The following is a 15269-nucleotide window of genomic DNA, read 5'->3' as shown; positions in this document are numbered from 1 at the left end:
TTTCAGTTAAAAAAAAAAAAAAAAAAACACATAGGACCATACAGTAAAATTAACATTTTTTGCATTTTCTCATGGATTTAGGAAATTCTTGTAAATAATGTACATATGTATATTATGTATGTTTGTATGTAAAGAAAATTGGAGAAGATACTGCCTATATTTTAACATTAATAATAATAAAGCATATTCCAACAATGAATTAAGTGGTCATTAAGGGATTTCTTTATGCTAAAACAATAGGAAACATCAAATTATAATTTTCTCTTATTTAGTGTCTTATGCCCAGATAATATCTCTGCAAATATTAAATTCCTACACTAAAACCCTAAGGTACTTATAAACAGAGGGTCTGTATGAGAAATTTGCCATAGGAAATAATGTAACTCAATAAAGAGTGGTAAAAGATTTAGATAAGGATGCCCATCTACTTTTCAGGACAACCTTCATAACAAGTAATAGGAATACACATCAAACAAATGATCCTGAGAAATTATGGAAAAGACAGCATAAAATATGTTAAATGTGTTTTATGGGGGCAGCTAGGTGGTGCAGTTAATAGAACACCAGCCCTGAAGTCAAGAGGACCTGAGTTCAAATCCATTATTTTCTACTATAACATATAATTTCCTTAGGTAATCAGGTACCTGCCTGTCTACACTGTGAACTTGTTGCTATTATTCTCCCCATTTTACAGATGAAGAGACTGAGGCAAATAAAACTTGTACAGGGTCACACAGTATTAAGTATTTGACAACAGATAAAACTAATGATAAATTCCAATTCACTATATACAAGAGTGAAAGCGCTGAATTTCCTGCAATCAGATCTGGTTTTGAGCCAGACTACCATTGCTAACTGCATGACAGATAAATAGTTTCCTTTCTCTATTTCTCATCTGTGAAATACAAAGATTGTACTATCCTAAGATTTAGTGGATTGCTAGCCATTAAACATGAGCATACTATGATTAACGTATACTCAGTGGCAGGCTAGAGGTGAAAGATATCTAAATTTTGGCAGAAGTCAAAAGTGGCAACTTTATTTCCAACAAGGGGGGAAAAAAAGAAATACAGAAGAACAGGAGAGAGAAGGCATGAACTGAAGATAATGGAAATCTTTAGGGCTGTATTAAAATGAGGGTATTATATCTTCTACCATCCCCTTTAAAAGAGGAAAATATGCCAGTCAACAACTACTATCGATATAAAATGCTTAAGAAAATGTCAGTTATAGTTTGATATTTTCTATACATTAGGAGAGGAAACCACCCATATCAACCATTCTGTATTAAGAGAAAAAGATAAGGCTTGGTGAGTTTTGTTCAGAAAATCAGAAATAAATCTTTGAGAAAATATGGCATATTACATAGTATTTTACAAAAGACGCCAAACTCAAGTACTATAGCATTCAATATTTAGACAATAATAAGTAATTCATGATTAAGTTAAGAGAGCTGAAAAATGGGGGGAAAAAAAAAGGGACAAATACAATTAGTTATAGTATTTCTTAAGTAAAAACACTTACAACTTTCATAATTGATTTTTCCCATGCTATTGATTTCTGTAACTGCTGAATGCACAGAGCTACCTGTGCAGCACTGCGAGCTTCTGATAATGCCCTTCTCCATACCCTGAGCCCTGGAGCAATATCCTCTTCAATTCTGCATTGAAATATAGAGAAATTAAGTAGGTCATATCCATATATACTGGATTTTGAATGTGAAACAATCATCATCACACTGAAAGCCAAGCAATGACAAAAACACGTATACAGCCAATAAGTATAAGGTTTAAGCAACTAAATTTGATGTAGTGCACAGACTGTGGCTACGTGCCTCAAAGCTTAGTCACAACCAGGTAAATGTAAGATCACTTTGCAGGATAATCAACAAACATAACAAAAAATATTTTTACAAAGCATCATGCAGAATAGCATGATCCATATGGATCACAGACATACAAGAAGATACATAGATAACAGGCAATAGAAAATAGGCTCCAATTAGCAAAGAAGCACAATAATTTTTCAAGTTAATCTCAATAACCTACCCGTCACCATCACCACTAATGGATGGTGCAGGAGCAGGGACAGTAACTGTGCCCACATTATCCAGTTTGATCTGAATGGTGGTACTTAAGGGGCTCTTCAGATACCTTCGCTCTATGTTCCGCTCCAAATCAGCCAGCCTGGTTACAGCTATATCTAGAGGGTTGTCACTCTTCCGTTCTAGAGGGCTGACACTGCTTTCTTCTCCTCTAGTATACTCTCCATCATGTTCCTTGCATAATTTAGTAACTGACTTATGCTCAAAATATACCAAGTCTTCCCTTTCTGATGCAGGCTCTGGACACATCCAACCCTATATTATCAGGAAAAAAAATATCAATTTATTTCCTGCACTAACTACTTGGAGTTTTTGTCAACAACAAATCTTAATTATCACTAGTAAGCTTTTACCTTGTGCTTTCCTAATGCTAGCCAGAAAACAAAAATGGAACATGTGAAAAGAAATACCTATCCATTACAACTTTGGACAGTATTAAAAATGTGATCAGAGTAATTTATAAAGCATCAAACAAAATTTTAGTTGGAAATACTGATTACTTTTATGGAATTATGAAAACGAAGCCCCTGGTATTTCTCAATATCATCTATGTTGTTAGGCAGAAGAGAATTAGCTTAGGATTCATTTAATACTTCAAAATGTTGGACTCAGTTTACCTCTTTGTGTTCACTAAAAATGCCATTGATATATCTTTTGTAATACTGAAAAGGTTTAAACCCTTTGGAAGAATGACAATACTTAATTGCTGATATTTATCATGGTATACAGTTTGCAAAGAACTTTATCAAAGTTAACATAATTTCATCTTCACAATGACTTTTGTATTGTAGTTATTCCACATTTTATAAACTATAAAAATAAGGCACAAGGAGGTTAAATGATTTAAATTTAAGTTACTTGGAGTTAGTGATAAAACCAGTGTTCAAATCTATATCTTCTGATTCCAAGATTATTACCAATGGTTTCTCAGCCCCAAATGTCAATCTTCAGATACAATATTTCAGATGAAACTACTTATCTCACAATGAGTATAGAGAGTAGTTGCAAATATTTTCCTGAAATACTTTTCCCCCTTTTAGAAATTGCACATTTTGAAGATACACACACAAACCACTTAGTTTTGAAGAGTAAGATATGTATTTTTACATAACAAAAATCTAGAATGGATTATTAAATATGTAGTGTATACATTAAAAAAAAAGAGTGGAAAGATTAATTGAAGCCAGCATGGATTCACCAAAGAGAAGATTAGCAGAGGGAAATTGTATTGTAAATATTTCATGAGATAATTAGGATTTTTAAAAAAAATTCCTTAACAATACTCTAAAACTAAGAATGTTAAATCTAATAAAAACAAACAAAAAATCCTACATTTAGCTTTAAAAAATTAATTGCAGAATTAAACGATTTAGCTTACTAGTAAGAAAAAGTAAAAAGTTTTGTAAATAGCAAAATTCAGTATGGGACAATTATTACACATAGCTGCCAAAACAACTAGTTGAATCTTAAGCTACATAAATGGTAGTAGTGTTCAAATCAATGGAGATAATAGTCCAAATGTGGTAATAGTCCAACTTTTTACTAGTCAGTTCATATTAACAATATTGTGCGTCTAGCACCACATTTTTAAGAGGGACATTGAGAGTAACAAGAAGTGAAGTTTGAAAGTAAGGGATGAAGCAGAACAGCTATTTTAAAAACATACATATAAATTTTAAAATCTGGGTTATTATTTATGACCAAAAAAGTAGATGGAAAAGACAATAATTACTAATGAACCATTTACCTATCTTTTCATCTACAAAATTTTTCTTATAAAAATACATATTCAACAAGAGGATTAGAAGAAAACAGGAAGACTTTCAACTTCTTCATTTTTAGTATCACTAATTGTTTTAATTGCATGGTATATTATTTCTCATTCTTATTCTGTTCTCTAATTTTATATTCATTTTGCTCTTTGGTCAAATAAATCAGTGTTCTGACTGCATATAGACAGCTGGGTTCAAGCCTGACTTTCCCATCAGTAACAAGCTATGTGTTAAAATGTAATCAATTTTATTACTTTGGAATGTTATTTAATGCTTGCTACATGAAGTTCCTTCCAATTCTTTTCTTAAAGAACATATTAGTGATGTATGGGTTGTGAGGTTTCTGATCAGTTAAATTATAGACCTTGGACGTTTTCATTCCTTACCTGAACTACAAGAATTCAAATAGTATAACAACTGGCAATCAACAATCTGAGCAGGTGAGTGTTAGGCCTGGAGTCATCAAGGCCCAAGTTCAAATTAGTCCTCAGACACAGTTACTAACCATAGACACGTCAATAGCTCCTAAATTTCTCATTGTATTTAGACCAAATATTACAAGATAGGCATATTCTACACCTAGGATCATTAAGTGATTCAATGACCACAGGATTAACAATGACAGCATAATTAAGTGAAACAACCTTATAAGGTGAGGTTAGTTTTATACCAACAACATTAAAAAATATATTCCTAGATACTAAGAATTTAAAATTATTCTGACACCTGAGGTACATACATGTGATTACATATTGTTAAAAAAAAAAAATAATTCAAAATAAGGCATACTATCTACGGCTAGGGAATTTACCACCTCCTCCTGTAAACTGGCTTGGCCAGAGCACATCTAAGGAGTCTTATGTTCAGTTCTAGGGATCACATTTTAGAAAAGATATTGGTAACCTGGAATGTTCAGTGTATTGTGAATAGAACAGTGAAGGGCTATATGAATATCATTTGAGAGAAGTGGTGGTGTTTAGCCTGGCAAAGAGAAGGGGAATATACAATATCTAGCTATTGTTCTGTATTTCAAAGGTCATCAAATGGAAGAGAGAATTAGATTTGTCCTTTATCTCATTGGTCAGAACCAGGGAAAACTTTCTAATAAATAGAACTTCCAAAAGTACAATTGAACCCCTTAGTTAGGAGTCACTTTTTCTCACTAGAGATCTTCAGGGAAAAGACAGATAGCCACTTGAATATTTTGTCAAAAAAATTTTTTTCCCAAATAGTTCCCTTCCAACTTTGAGAAATGTAGAAACCTAACATTTTAAAATTTTCAGAGACCCCTGAGTTAGGTTTAGCAGATGACGACTAGAATAAGAGAATCCAGAAACACTCTGGAAGATGGATAAGAAAAGAGATTAATTTTTCCCTGATTCAAGAAATTCCTAAATTTCTATTTTACAATATAGCTCTAAAGAGAACTTAGAAAAATTTGGCCATTTTAAAAATCAACCAACAAATTGCAAATATAGTATTCATTTTTGGGAAAATATAATTAATTTCCCTAGAGGAATAAAAACATTGGAAAAATACTAAACCTTAGAGCGCCTATAGGAAGGGGAGTGTTATTTATCAGAATTGTAGCTTTGTCCATTCCCTTCTTTCAAGAAACTGGTTCAGAGTACACAGACAACTGGCCAGTAATTCTGAACTTTCATAAAAACTGAAAAGGCTGGTCTTATCTCCACCACACATTTAGTATTTACATACTAAATAGAGCAATTAACTTGGTACCCCTCCTCCTTTGTTTTTTGCAAATGGGGTTGCTACTGATAAGGACAAGACTCTTAACAGAAGAGTTGTTTTTATAAAGCACTTACCATTTCTGTAATATCAAACATCTCAAGTAAAAATAAAAATTAAACCTGGCCCATTGGACCTAAGATACACTGGTCTCCACTTAGTAGCTAATATGTTGCAGAGGGGAGTCCTGACTTAAGCATGACTAGCTTATAGCTTATTAACATCATCAAAATAATGATGGTCAGGGCAACTTTTATATGGGGTATGTCTCAAATAAGTAGTCATAATAATAACGTTGAATCTTCAAGAAAAGATTAAGTTGTGTTACATATTACTGTATCTATAAAGGCAAGTAAATGTGTAATATATTAAAAAAAAATAACTTTCAGGGAAGCTTGTTGGTATAGTGGATAGAGCACCAGCCCTGAAGTCAGGAGGACCTGAGTTCAAATCTGATCTCAGACACTTAATATTTCCTGGTGTGTGACCTGGGCAAGTCATGTAACCCCAATTGCCCCAGCAAAAAAACAAACAAACAAACAAACAAAAAAAAAAAAAAACACCTTTCTGTTTTAAAATGATTAAACTGTTAAAAAAAAAAAGTTTTTCAAAGATTAAGCTTTATTTGGAAAAATTACAAATTGGGAATAGCACATTTCCTGATGATGCCAGATAAATGAGAATATCATTCTATTATATTATGTGTTATATTATTGATAATAATGAATCTATTACTAATTTTGATTAAATATCATAGGTATAATCAGGTAGAAGGCATATTTTAAACCTGAAATAGTAAATCATTCACTCATTTCCTGAGCACTTATTATGTACAACTTATGTAAGCATTAAAGCATTTACAATCTAGTAAACTTTACATTCCTATAGTGTTTGAAGGGTCTTTCTCTATTGATGCCATTCCCTCTGTTATAGATATGCTTAGAAACTCTATTCTAAAACAAAACAAAATAAAAACCTACTTCTTTTCTTAACTCTCATTCCCTTCACTCCTCTTCTTCACTGACAGACTTCTAAACCTATATAATAAATTTGCTTACTCCAATTCTTCTTGTTCCTTACTCTCTTGAAATCTGATTTTGGTTTCAGGATCCTACTGAAACTACCCTTTTCCAAAATCACTCTCCATCCATATGTTTCATCACTGTACTCCACAAACTAACTACACAGTGTAAAATCTAATCTGACATGGCTGTTTTTTTAAGAAAACAAAATCCACTGTTAACTCTTTCACAATTAGTACTTATTCACAATATAATTATTGGAATGATATTTTAAAATGTTTTTAGTCCCTTTTACCTTCACTTGTAAACTTGCTGAGGCAACTCTCCTTTCTAAATCTTCTACCTGCTGAAGAATAGTCAAGTCCATCTCCATTGCTTGCTCATCCACCGACCAGTTTTCTACAATATCTCGAGTTACTTGGTTTTCTTCATTTTCATTTATTTCAATAATAGCAACTATATTTGAAAATGAAATTTAAAAAAAAAAGAACACTGTTTTTGAATTGTATAAATACAGGATTCCAACCCCAATAGTTACTTTCACAATCTCCAACTTAAGACATTGAAATACTATTCTTGTTATATGCAAATTATTTAAAGATGTATGGCTTTTGTTCAATTATAAACTAGAAGTGATGATTAGGAATTATAAAAAATATATACTAATTTGATAATGTTAGTAGTTTTCCTTAAGCAAAACTATTTTAAACATCAGCACCAGTCTTTTGGTAATGAATGAAGATATATTCCAATAGATTTTTCATTTAAATAAATGAATTAGTTTTTCCTAATCAAAGAAATGAAAATGATTTATTTACATACCATCCTTATTTTTGATGCAGGCCTGAGTAATATAATCCAAGTGTTTCTGTATTTGCTTCTGCAATGCCTTTTCCCTTATCCCCCTGAGATGTAGTACTTTAAGCAAAGCTTTTAGGTCCTCTGGGTCAATAATTCTCCACCAACCAAACTGCATTTCTAAGTCAAAATAAGTATGTAAATCTTTTACAAACATTTTGAACGATATAGTATAATTCAAATCAAAAGGCTTACCAATGACATATAACCATTCAGAGAACCAGTTACCATACTGAGTGAGATACAGACTGTATTTAACTCTTTCCCCCCCAAATCTGGATTAGAACAATTTATGTTTATGACATTATTTAACATGTTTCCATTTTTTTTTTCTTTTCAGGAAGAGCCCATTTTAGGTATGTAGCCTGTATTTTGTGGCATCCTATATATTTGGATTAAGTATGGATGAGTAAAGGACAGCTTTACGAAATAAAAATTGGACAAAAACCATCTGAATGTACCTACCTTCTGGAATGGGTTTGGGACTAGGAAAATCTACTGGTTTTGCTACTTCAACTGTTCCAGGGATAGACGAAGATGCCTTTTCATTCTGTGGTACTGGTGATTCACTTTTACATGAAGAAACATTTGGGGTCAAGAATGAGTTACCATTTCCTTCTGACAATCCCAACCCTGATCCCAGACTAGGTAAAGGAGACGTAAAGGGAACATTTGAAGTGAGAACTCCTGTTGGCCATCCACAAAACTGAAGTCCCATAATAGGTAATCCACTCTTCATCTATAAACATCAAAACATTGGAAAATCATTGAGAAATTGTAGTAGAAATAACAGAAAATCCAAAATTGTTAAATTCTGAAAATGATTTGCCACATTTATATAGTAATCAACACATACATTTCAACATATAGTTCAAAGCAGTAAAACTGTCAAATGCTAAAGAAGGTCACTCAAATATGTTTTTACATATAGATTTCAGAACTTAATTATTAATAAGTATAAATAGAAACTTAAAAACAAACAGCAGTAGGTTTAGGGAGTATGAATACACTGGGAATTAGGTGTTCTGATTTTAGAATCTACATGTACTTACAGTAAATTTTTGGGAATGTGTCATTTAATTTTATTTTCAGCTTGCAAACTGGGCAAAATACAACATTTTTAGTTGATACTACAGTGAGGATAGTGTTAAAATGTAAAAACAAAACAAAACAGTAAAAGAGTGTTATTGCTGCTGGGACTAACCTGAAGTGGTGATAAAGCAAATGGATTAAGGCCCATTGTATTCTGTGTAGAGGAAGACCCAAGAAGGGGTGATGGAACAGGTGAAGGTGATTTAGAAGGAGGCTGAGAATGAGGAGCTAATGAAGTAGCAGCAGATCCATCTGCATGGGTAAGGGAAGTGTCATCACAGGGCATTCTGGGTAAAAGACTGAACCACTGTCTGTTCTTTTCTGTCAGGGTTTTTAACAGTTGGTCATTGGCAATTAATGGAGGGTTGTAAAACTTCCCTTGACTACTGGAGACTGGATTAAATAGGTTAGAATCTGCCTTTTCTTTGTTGTTTTGTGATACTGCTGATTGAAGGCTGCAGAGAGAATTTTTTGCACCATTTTGGTAAGATAATGTGCATCCATTGGCTGCACCACCATTCGTTTTGGGGTTTATAATATCTGAATCAGGAGGCATTTTAGCTACTTCTAATAATTTGCTTAATTTGGAGAAAGAACCAGGTTTTTGGAGAAAAAGATTAGTGTTGTCTTTTTCCTTCAGATCTTCTTTTTGCTCACAATGGCCTGTATTTAAACATTTTAATGTATCATCAGAGGTCTCATACATTTCTTCTTTGATTTGTATGATTTCAGCTTTTTTCAATTTTTCTTTTTCTTTTGCAATTTCTTCTAGACCTACATAAGAAAAAAATTTAATGAAAACGCATTATTTTGAACTTCCTCTGTACATATATTTTATCAACATCATTTTTACTCACATTTTTACCAATTAACTTACAATTCCACATTAAAGAGCTTAAAAGTATGCCAATAATGCCATTAAAACAAATTATATATATATGAACAGTTCAGATAAAATTAGAACAATTTCAAACTCCTTATGACAAGTAACTTATCTTTAAAAACACTGTAATGTTACGACATTCTAGAACTCAAAGACTCAAGAGTTTTTCATAGTTAGATAGTTAGGATTACAAGGTGAGAACTCAGGTTGTCTGGACAGTGACAAGGTGAGAACTCAGGTTGTCTGGACAATTACAAGGTGAGAACTCAGGTTGACTTGACAGTTCTCTGGCTCAGACCTTTGGTTCGGGCTTTTAAAGGGAGTTTACACCTTAGGAATTCTAAGAGGAGTAAGTTCATTGGTGGAAGTATTTCCCCACACCCCATTGAGTTCTCACATGCCTATTCTCTGGGAGGATAAAAGAAGGGCAGCATTGGGTCTGAGAGAATCTACTCTGATATAGAATTGTGACGCCAGGCAGGCTGAAAGGAGACCAGTCTGATTTGGGGAAGGACAAGAGCTGGAGGAGATTCAGAGCTCCCAAGAAACCTGCCCACAGAGGAAAAGATTTTACAGATCTTCTCCCAGAGAAGGATTATAATTGAGCAGACGACTGGACCCTCACAATTCAAGAACTTTACATACTGGCGCCCAGTGTAGGGCAAGGACTTTTGCTTATCCTGACAAGGACTTATTCTGAGCCCTTCAGAGGAGCTAGCCCGGGACCATCGCAAGATATAATCAGTTTGATGAAAAAAAATTCTAATCTGAAATGTAATTGAACTTCTTTATTGATTTTGTTATATTATGTTCAATCAACAAATACAATAAAATGAATTTCTTATTCCCCCACTTCTTATCACTAACACTAAGATACAAAATTGCATTTTAAAAAAGTAGATCAAACTCTCAGAAAAACAATACACACAGCACTTGTTAAAATGCAGCTAATTATGTCTAAATGTAAAGAATTATCTTTAAACCCCATTTATCTTTTTCAGTTTACACTCTTGGCAGAAGATTGTTACTATTATAGTTCACTTAGGCTGTATCTGAGATGCGTAAGCACGCTTATGGATCCTAACTGTACTAAAAGTATACTCATGGAATTTTAAATATATATATATATTATGTGACATAATTATATTTGATATAATACATAAGTGATATTATTAATAGGTTATAAATAGGAAAAAAAGCACAATAATGGCTATCCTGTGATATTAATAAAAATTTAATGTGATACACATAATACATTCTCCCTTTAAGCTAAGCACAAAGTAAAGATGGTTACTAGAAATACCTTTGCCTATATGCAATATATATATATATATATATATATATATATATATATATATATATGCAATAATATTCTAAGTATAAGAAAATTACTTCATATACTGCTTGAAAGTGAATTGTGATAGTATTTATTATCATGTTAATAAAACTTACAGTATACAAACATATAGACATCACAAGACTTTATGAAGTAAACTTACTATAACTTACTACTTCAAAATGAGGTTTCTGGAGTTTTTTTAAAATCATGATATAATCAATCATTTAAGCTTTGAATCTTACCTGATTAGCTTTTCCCCCCACTAGAAGAGAAGTATTATATAGGTGTCCAATTCAGTAAAGAGTAATTCCCATTTTAAGAGATCTGGGGCAAAGGAACATAAGAGGTCCCTAAGGGGCACCAGGACAAGAAGTAGCTATCTGCATGGTTAGTATGCACATCAATTTTTTTTTTTTTAAATAATTTTAGGATTCAAATGTATGACCCTTCATCTGATGAAAACTGGATCTTTGTATATGGTCAAGGAGATCCACCCTGCCCCTGGGGTAATCCTGCACTGTTGCCCTATCTTCATATTACACCTCTGGGTTAGTTAGCTTCAGCTCTGTTCTAGATTAAGGCCAAAAGTATCTGTGGACACTGGAAGATAATGAGGAAACAAAGAGAAGGTCAAACCTGATAACATAATAGGAGAAAAAATAAAACGACTGTTTTATTTTCACCTCATCTGGAAACTCCAAAGAATGGGTTTTACTTATTAAAAGATCAAAGAGTTGGCATAATGGATGAAAACAAGAAAGAAAGAATCATGAGGGATCAAAACATAAATATGAAAGAAAGACCAAAAGTCACCATAATGAATAAGTGTACTATAGGATGGAAGTAACATTTCTGGCATTATTATTTTAGAAAAAAAAGAAAAAAAAATGTAAACACCTAACACTTTTTGCAGGTTTTAAACAATATTTATGGATGTTTAAAAACTCAGTGGCAACCAGGTGGCTTTCTGCTTCCTTGTGGTTTTTTTGTACTTGCTTATTCCCAATTTTATTCTTTTGACTTGGCATCCTGATTCTATCAGGCTGGTTTGCTATTTGCTTATTATTACTCCTTTAATTTTGAAATTTCCCAGCATCATCATTCTGTCATTTAGATTCAAAATTTCCAAGTCATCTTTGATCCTTCTTTTTCATCATCACATACAATTGTCAAATTCTCTTATGTAACCTAGATTCATAAACCTTTTTTTTCCTTTTGTTGAGTTGTTCATTGTTATAGTTCTGTCCAACTCTTTGTGACCTCATTTTTGGTTTTCTTGGCCAAGATATTGGAGTGGTTGCCATTTAATCTTCAACTTATTTTACAGATGTGGAAACTGACTTTTAAGTGACTTAAAGAAATTTCCAAGTCATCTTTGATCCTTCTTTTTCATTACCACATACAATCAATTGCCAAATTCTCTTGATTCTATTTTACCAATAGTTGATACTTGTCCTTTTTCATAGAAATGTCCTCTTGCCTAGACTTTGCTATTACTTCCTTACTGATAACTCTATCTCCTATGTTCATTACATCTTCTATATATCATTTAGTCTCATATTCCTTAGGACATATTTCAGATACCAGACGCTTCTGTTCAAAAACTATGAGAGGCTTTCCAATGCTCACTGAAGAAAATGCAAGCCCCACATATCCCCAGATCACAGAGTGGCTTACCCTCTTTATATTAGGCTTTTTCTTTGTAATATACTAGGCACTCAGAACCATGCTAATTTATTATCTTCAGAGATTGTGATGGGTAAAAAGAAAAGGAAATCGGGCAATCTTGATTATATTATGGAAAAGCAGATTTGACAATGTTTGGAGGAAAACTAGGTAGAATCTATCCCATAAACTAAAATTCTACAGGGGTATCAGCCAGGAGGAATAAAACTCTCAAAAATGAAACTCAAAATTCAGAAGACACAAAAGGAAAGAATTCTAGTGAGGAAGAAAATTGTGAATTGTCTGAAGATATTAATGTTGAACAGAGAACTCGCTAACCAATTTAATTTTTTAAAAGATGAAAAAAGGTGAAGTAAAATGATGAATTTAACACTGGGCCACAATCTTGTAAAATTGCATTAAAAGCCATCTTCAATTTGATATCCCCATGTACTTAAAATGAAACTCAAGTTCATAACCAAAATCATCATCTTTCCCTCCCCCCACCAAAACCCTTCCTCTATTTAATAGTATTACTGTTGATAACACCACCATTCTTCCCAATGGCTTATAAGCTAAGGTTGTCCTACTGTTGGTTGTCTACTCTTCATTCTTTTACCTCCTATGATCAATCTGTTCTGAGTCTACCTTCCCAACATCTCTCAGACAGGTTCCTTTTTTATTCCGTGACAGCTGTCACTGGTGAAAGCCTTCATTCCCTCTTACCTATTGTTTTACTCTGATTTTTTGATTTCATCAGTGTAGGGACTTCCAGATATACAAACTCCTTCTACAGATAGATACCAATTGTTATCCTATCAGTGGATAATCTGTAGTCTTAGAAGTCTCCCTGCCTTAAATTTCTCCCCAGTCTTGTCTACCCCACTCACTCTGAAAAAAAAAAATCTTCCTAAAGTTCAGATCTGATCAAATCATTTCTCTATTCAATAAACTCCAGTGACTTTCTATTAACTTTGGGATCAAATATAAATTTGTTTGTTTTTTAAAGCCCTTTATGACCTGGACCCTTCCATTTTAGAATTTCATACTTTACTCTCTCCATCAATTCTATAATTCTGCTACACTGGCTTCTTTGATACTCCTATTAGCAGTTCAGCTCCTGCCTCTTTGCCTTTTCAATCTAATTTTCCATTTGTGAAATTCTCTTCTTTTTTCCCCCTCCGCTTCCTGGCTTCCCTGACTTCCTTTCAAATCCTATGTGTCACATTCTGCAAGAATATGCATACCCCCTCCCCATGTTAGCAACCTTTCCTCTGAAATTACCTCCAATTTACTATATATGCATTTGTATAACAAATATACATATATATACATGTATTTGTATATGTATATTTGCTATATAAATATCTCTATGAAATTTTTAAGTTCATAGTTCTTTACAGCTTATCTTTCCCATTAGAATTTGAATTCCTTAATGGTAAGAACACTTTTTGCTTTTATTTATATTTCCAGAGATTGGCACAGAGCAAGTACTAAATAAAAGGTTGTTAACTTAAGTGACCTCACTTATCCTGTTAAAATGTAGTTTCTTTGACAGTATAGATTATCAGACTGTGTAAACTGGCCCACCACTCTATTGCACCACCTAATTGCCACCAGAACACAGTAGACACTAAACAAATGCTGTTTGATTATCCTATTGTAATTTGCACTATAATTATTTACGTATTTGTTGTACCACCTCCCAAGCTTCATCCCCTCCCACCAGATTATAAACTTCCTTAAAGGCAAAAACTACTTTTTTTTTCTTTATTTCCCTAGAATCTACAACAGTGACTTGCACATAGTAAATACTTAAAACAGAGATTTGTTCAATTTATGCTCCTTTAATTCCCTGGCTGCTCAGCTTGATTCTTGGCTGATATCTATACTCATGATACCCCCATAGTACTAATCTTGACCACAGGTACTGTATCTGGGCCATTTAGCATTTTTAAAAAGCACTTTGTAGAGCTTCATCCATTAAAACCAGATACTCCACAATTAAAGGGATAGACTTAATATTCCTTCTGGCTCCTCTGCTTTCTCCTAAATTGATGAAACCCTGGGGATTTGTTACCATTTATACCATAGTTTTACTTGGAGATAAAAATTCTGTCTACCACCTTTTTACAGTTTGTGGGCTGTCTTGTTTATGGTTTCATTTTGATAATAACAGGAAAAGTTGAGGTCTTTTTATGTGGGTTCCTAATCATCTCTCTGAACATTCAGGTTTAGTGAATCTTCTTCCTGATCAGAAAGAAGAAAATCACATACATCCTACATTTACCATCCTATTTCCTGATCAGAAAGAAGAAAATCACATACATCCTACATTTACCATCCTATCCCTAATCAGAAGATGTATTTCCCCACCTAATCTTTCATTTTTGGCCTTTTGCCTTTTGGCTGTTATATCTGTCATTCTAGATCTGAAAATAACATATTTACTTAATACTAATACTAAGTAAAGACTATAGCTCCTTAGTAAAAATTTTAGGCTTCAGACATAGACTGTCTTCTTTTAAAGGGAAAATGTCCCTTTCACCAGAATATCAAAATTTAAAACATACTCAAACAGAAAATGACATAGATGTGAAATGAGTTTTCATATGGGTATAGATTTCATGATAGTATAATTTCTGAACCTACTCACTCAAAAGCTCATTTGTTTGATTTAATTCCTTCCCCCATCCTCTGTACCTTTGCCCCATGCCATAATTTACCTAGAAGCATCATAGGGTAGTGGATAAAGTACCAAAATGCAATCAGGCACACCTCAATC

At 33.1% G+C, this 15269-nt stretch overlaps 1 protein-coding gene across 44 annotated transcripts in view; it reads right to left on the bottom strand.

Annotated features, from left to right (window-relative positions):
* BAZ2B (bromodomain adjacent to zinc finger domain 2B) overlaps positions 1-15269 on the bottom strand; it is a 322506-nt gene that overhangs the window by 14075 nt on the left and 293162 nt on the right. For 38 of the 44 annotated variants that reach the window (XM_074303358.1, XM_074303359.1, XM_074303361.1 and 35 more), the window contains 6 exons: positions 8710-9371; positions 7971-8244; positions 7470-7625; positions 6943-7103; positions 2049-2359; positions 1525-1660 (listed from right to left, as the gene is read on the bottom strand). In XM_074303358.1, the coding sequence (XP_074159459.1) occupies positions 1525-1660; positions 2049-2359; positions 6943-7103; positions 7470-7625; positions 7971-8244; positions 8710-9371 (1700 nt within the window). The remainder of the gene's footprint in view (positions 1-1524; positions 1661-2048; positions 2360-6942; positions 7104-7469; positions 7626-7970; positions 8245-8709; positions 9372-15269) is intronic. The other 6 variants (XM_074303367.1, XM_074303345.1, XM_074303355.1 and 3 more) reach the window with 1 other exon arrangement.

The sequence above is a fragment of the Sminthopsis crassicaudata genome, chromosome 3 (assembly GCF_048593235.1).
Source record: "Sminthopsis crassicaudata isolate SCR6 chromosome 3, ASM4859323v1, whole genome shotgun sequence".
Lineage (NCBI taxonomy): Eukaryota > Metazoa > Chordata > Mammalia > Dasyuromorphia > Dasyuridae > Sminthopsis > Sminthopsis crassicaudata.
This window is presented reverse-complemented; position numbering and strand designations above follow the sequence as displayed.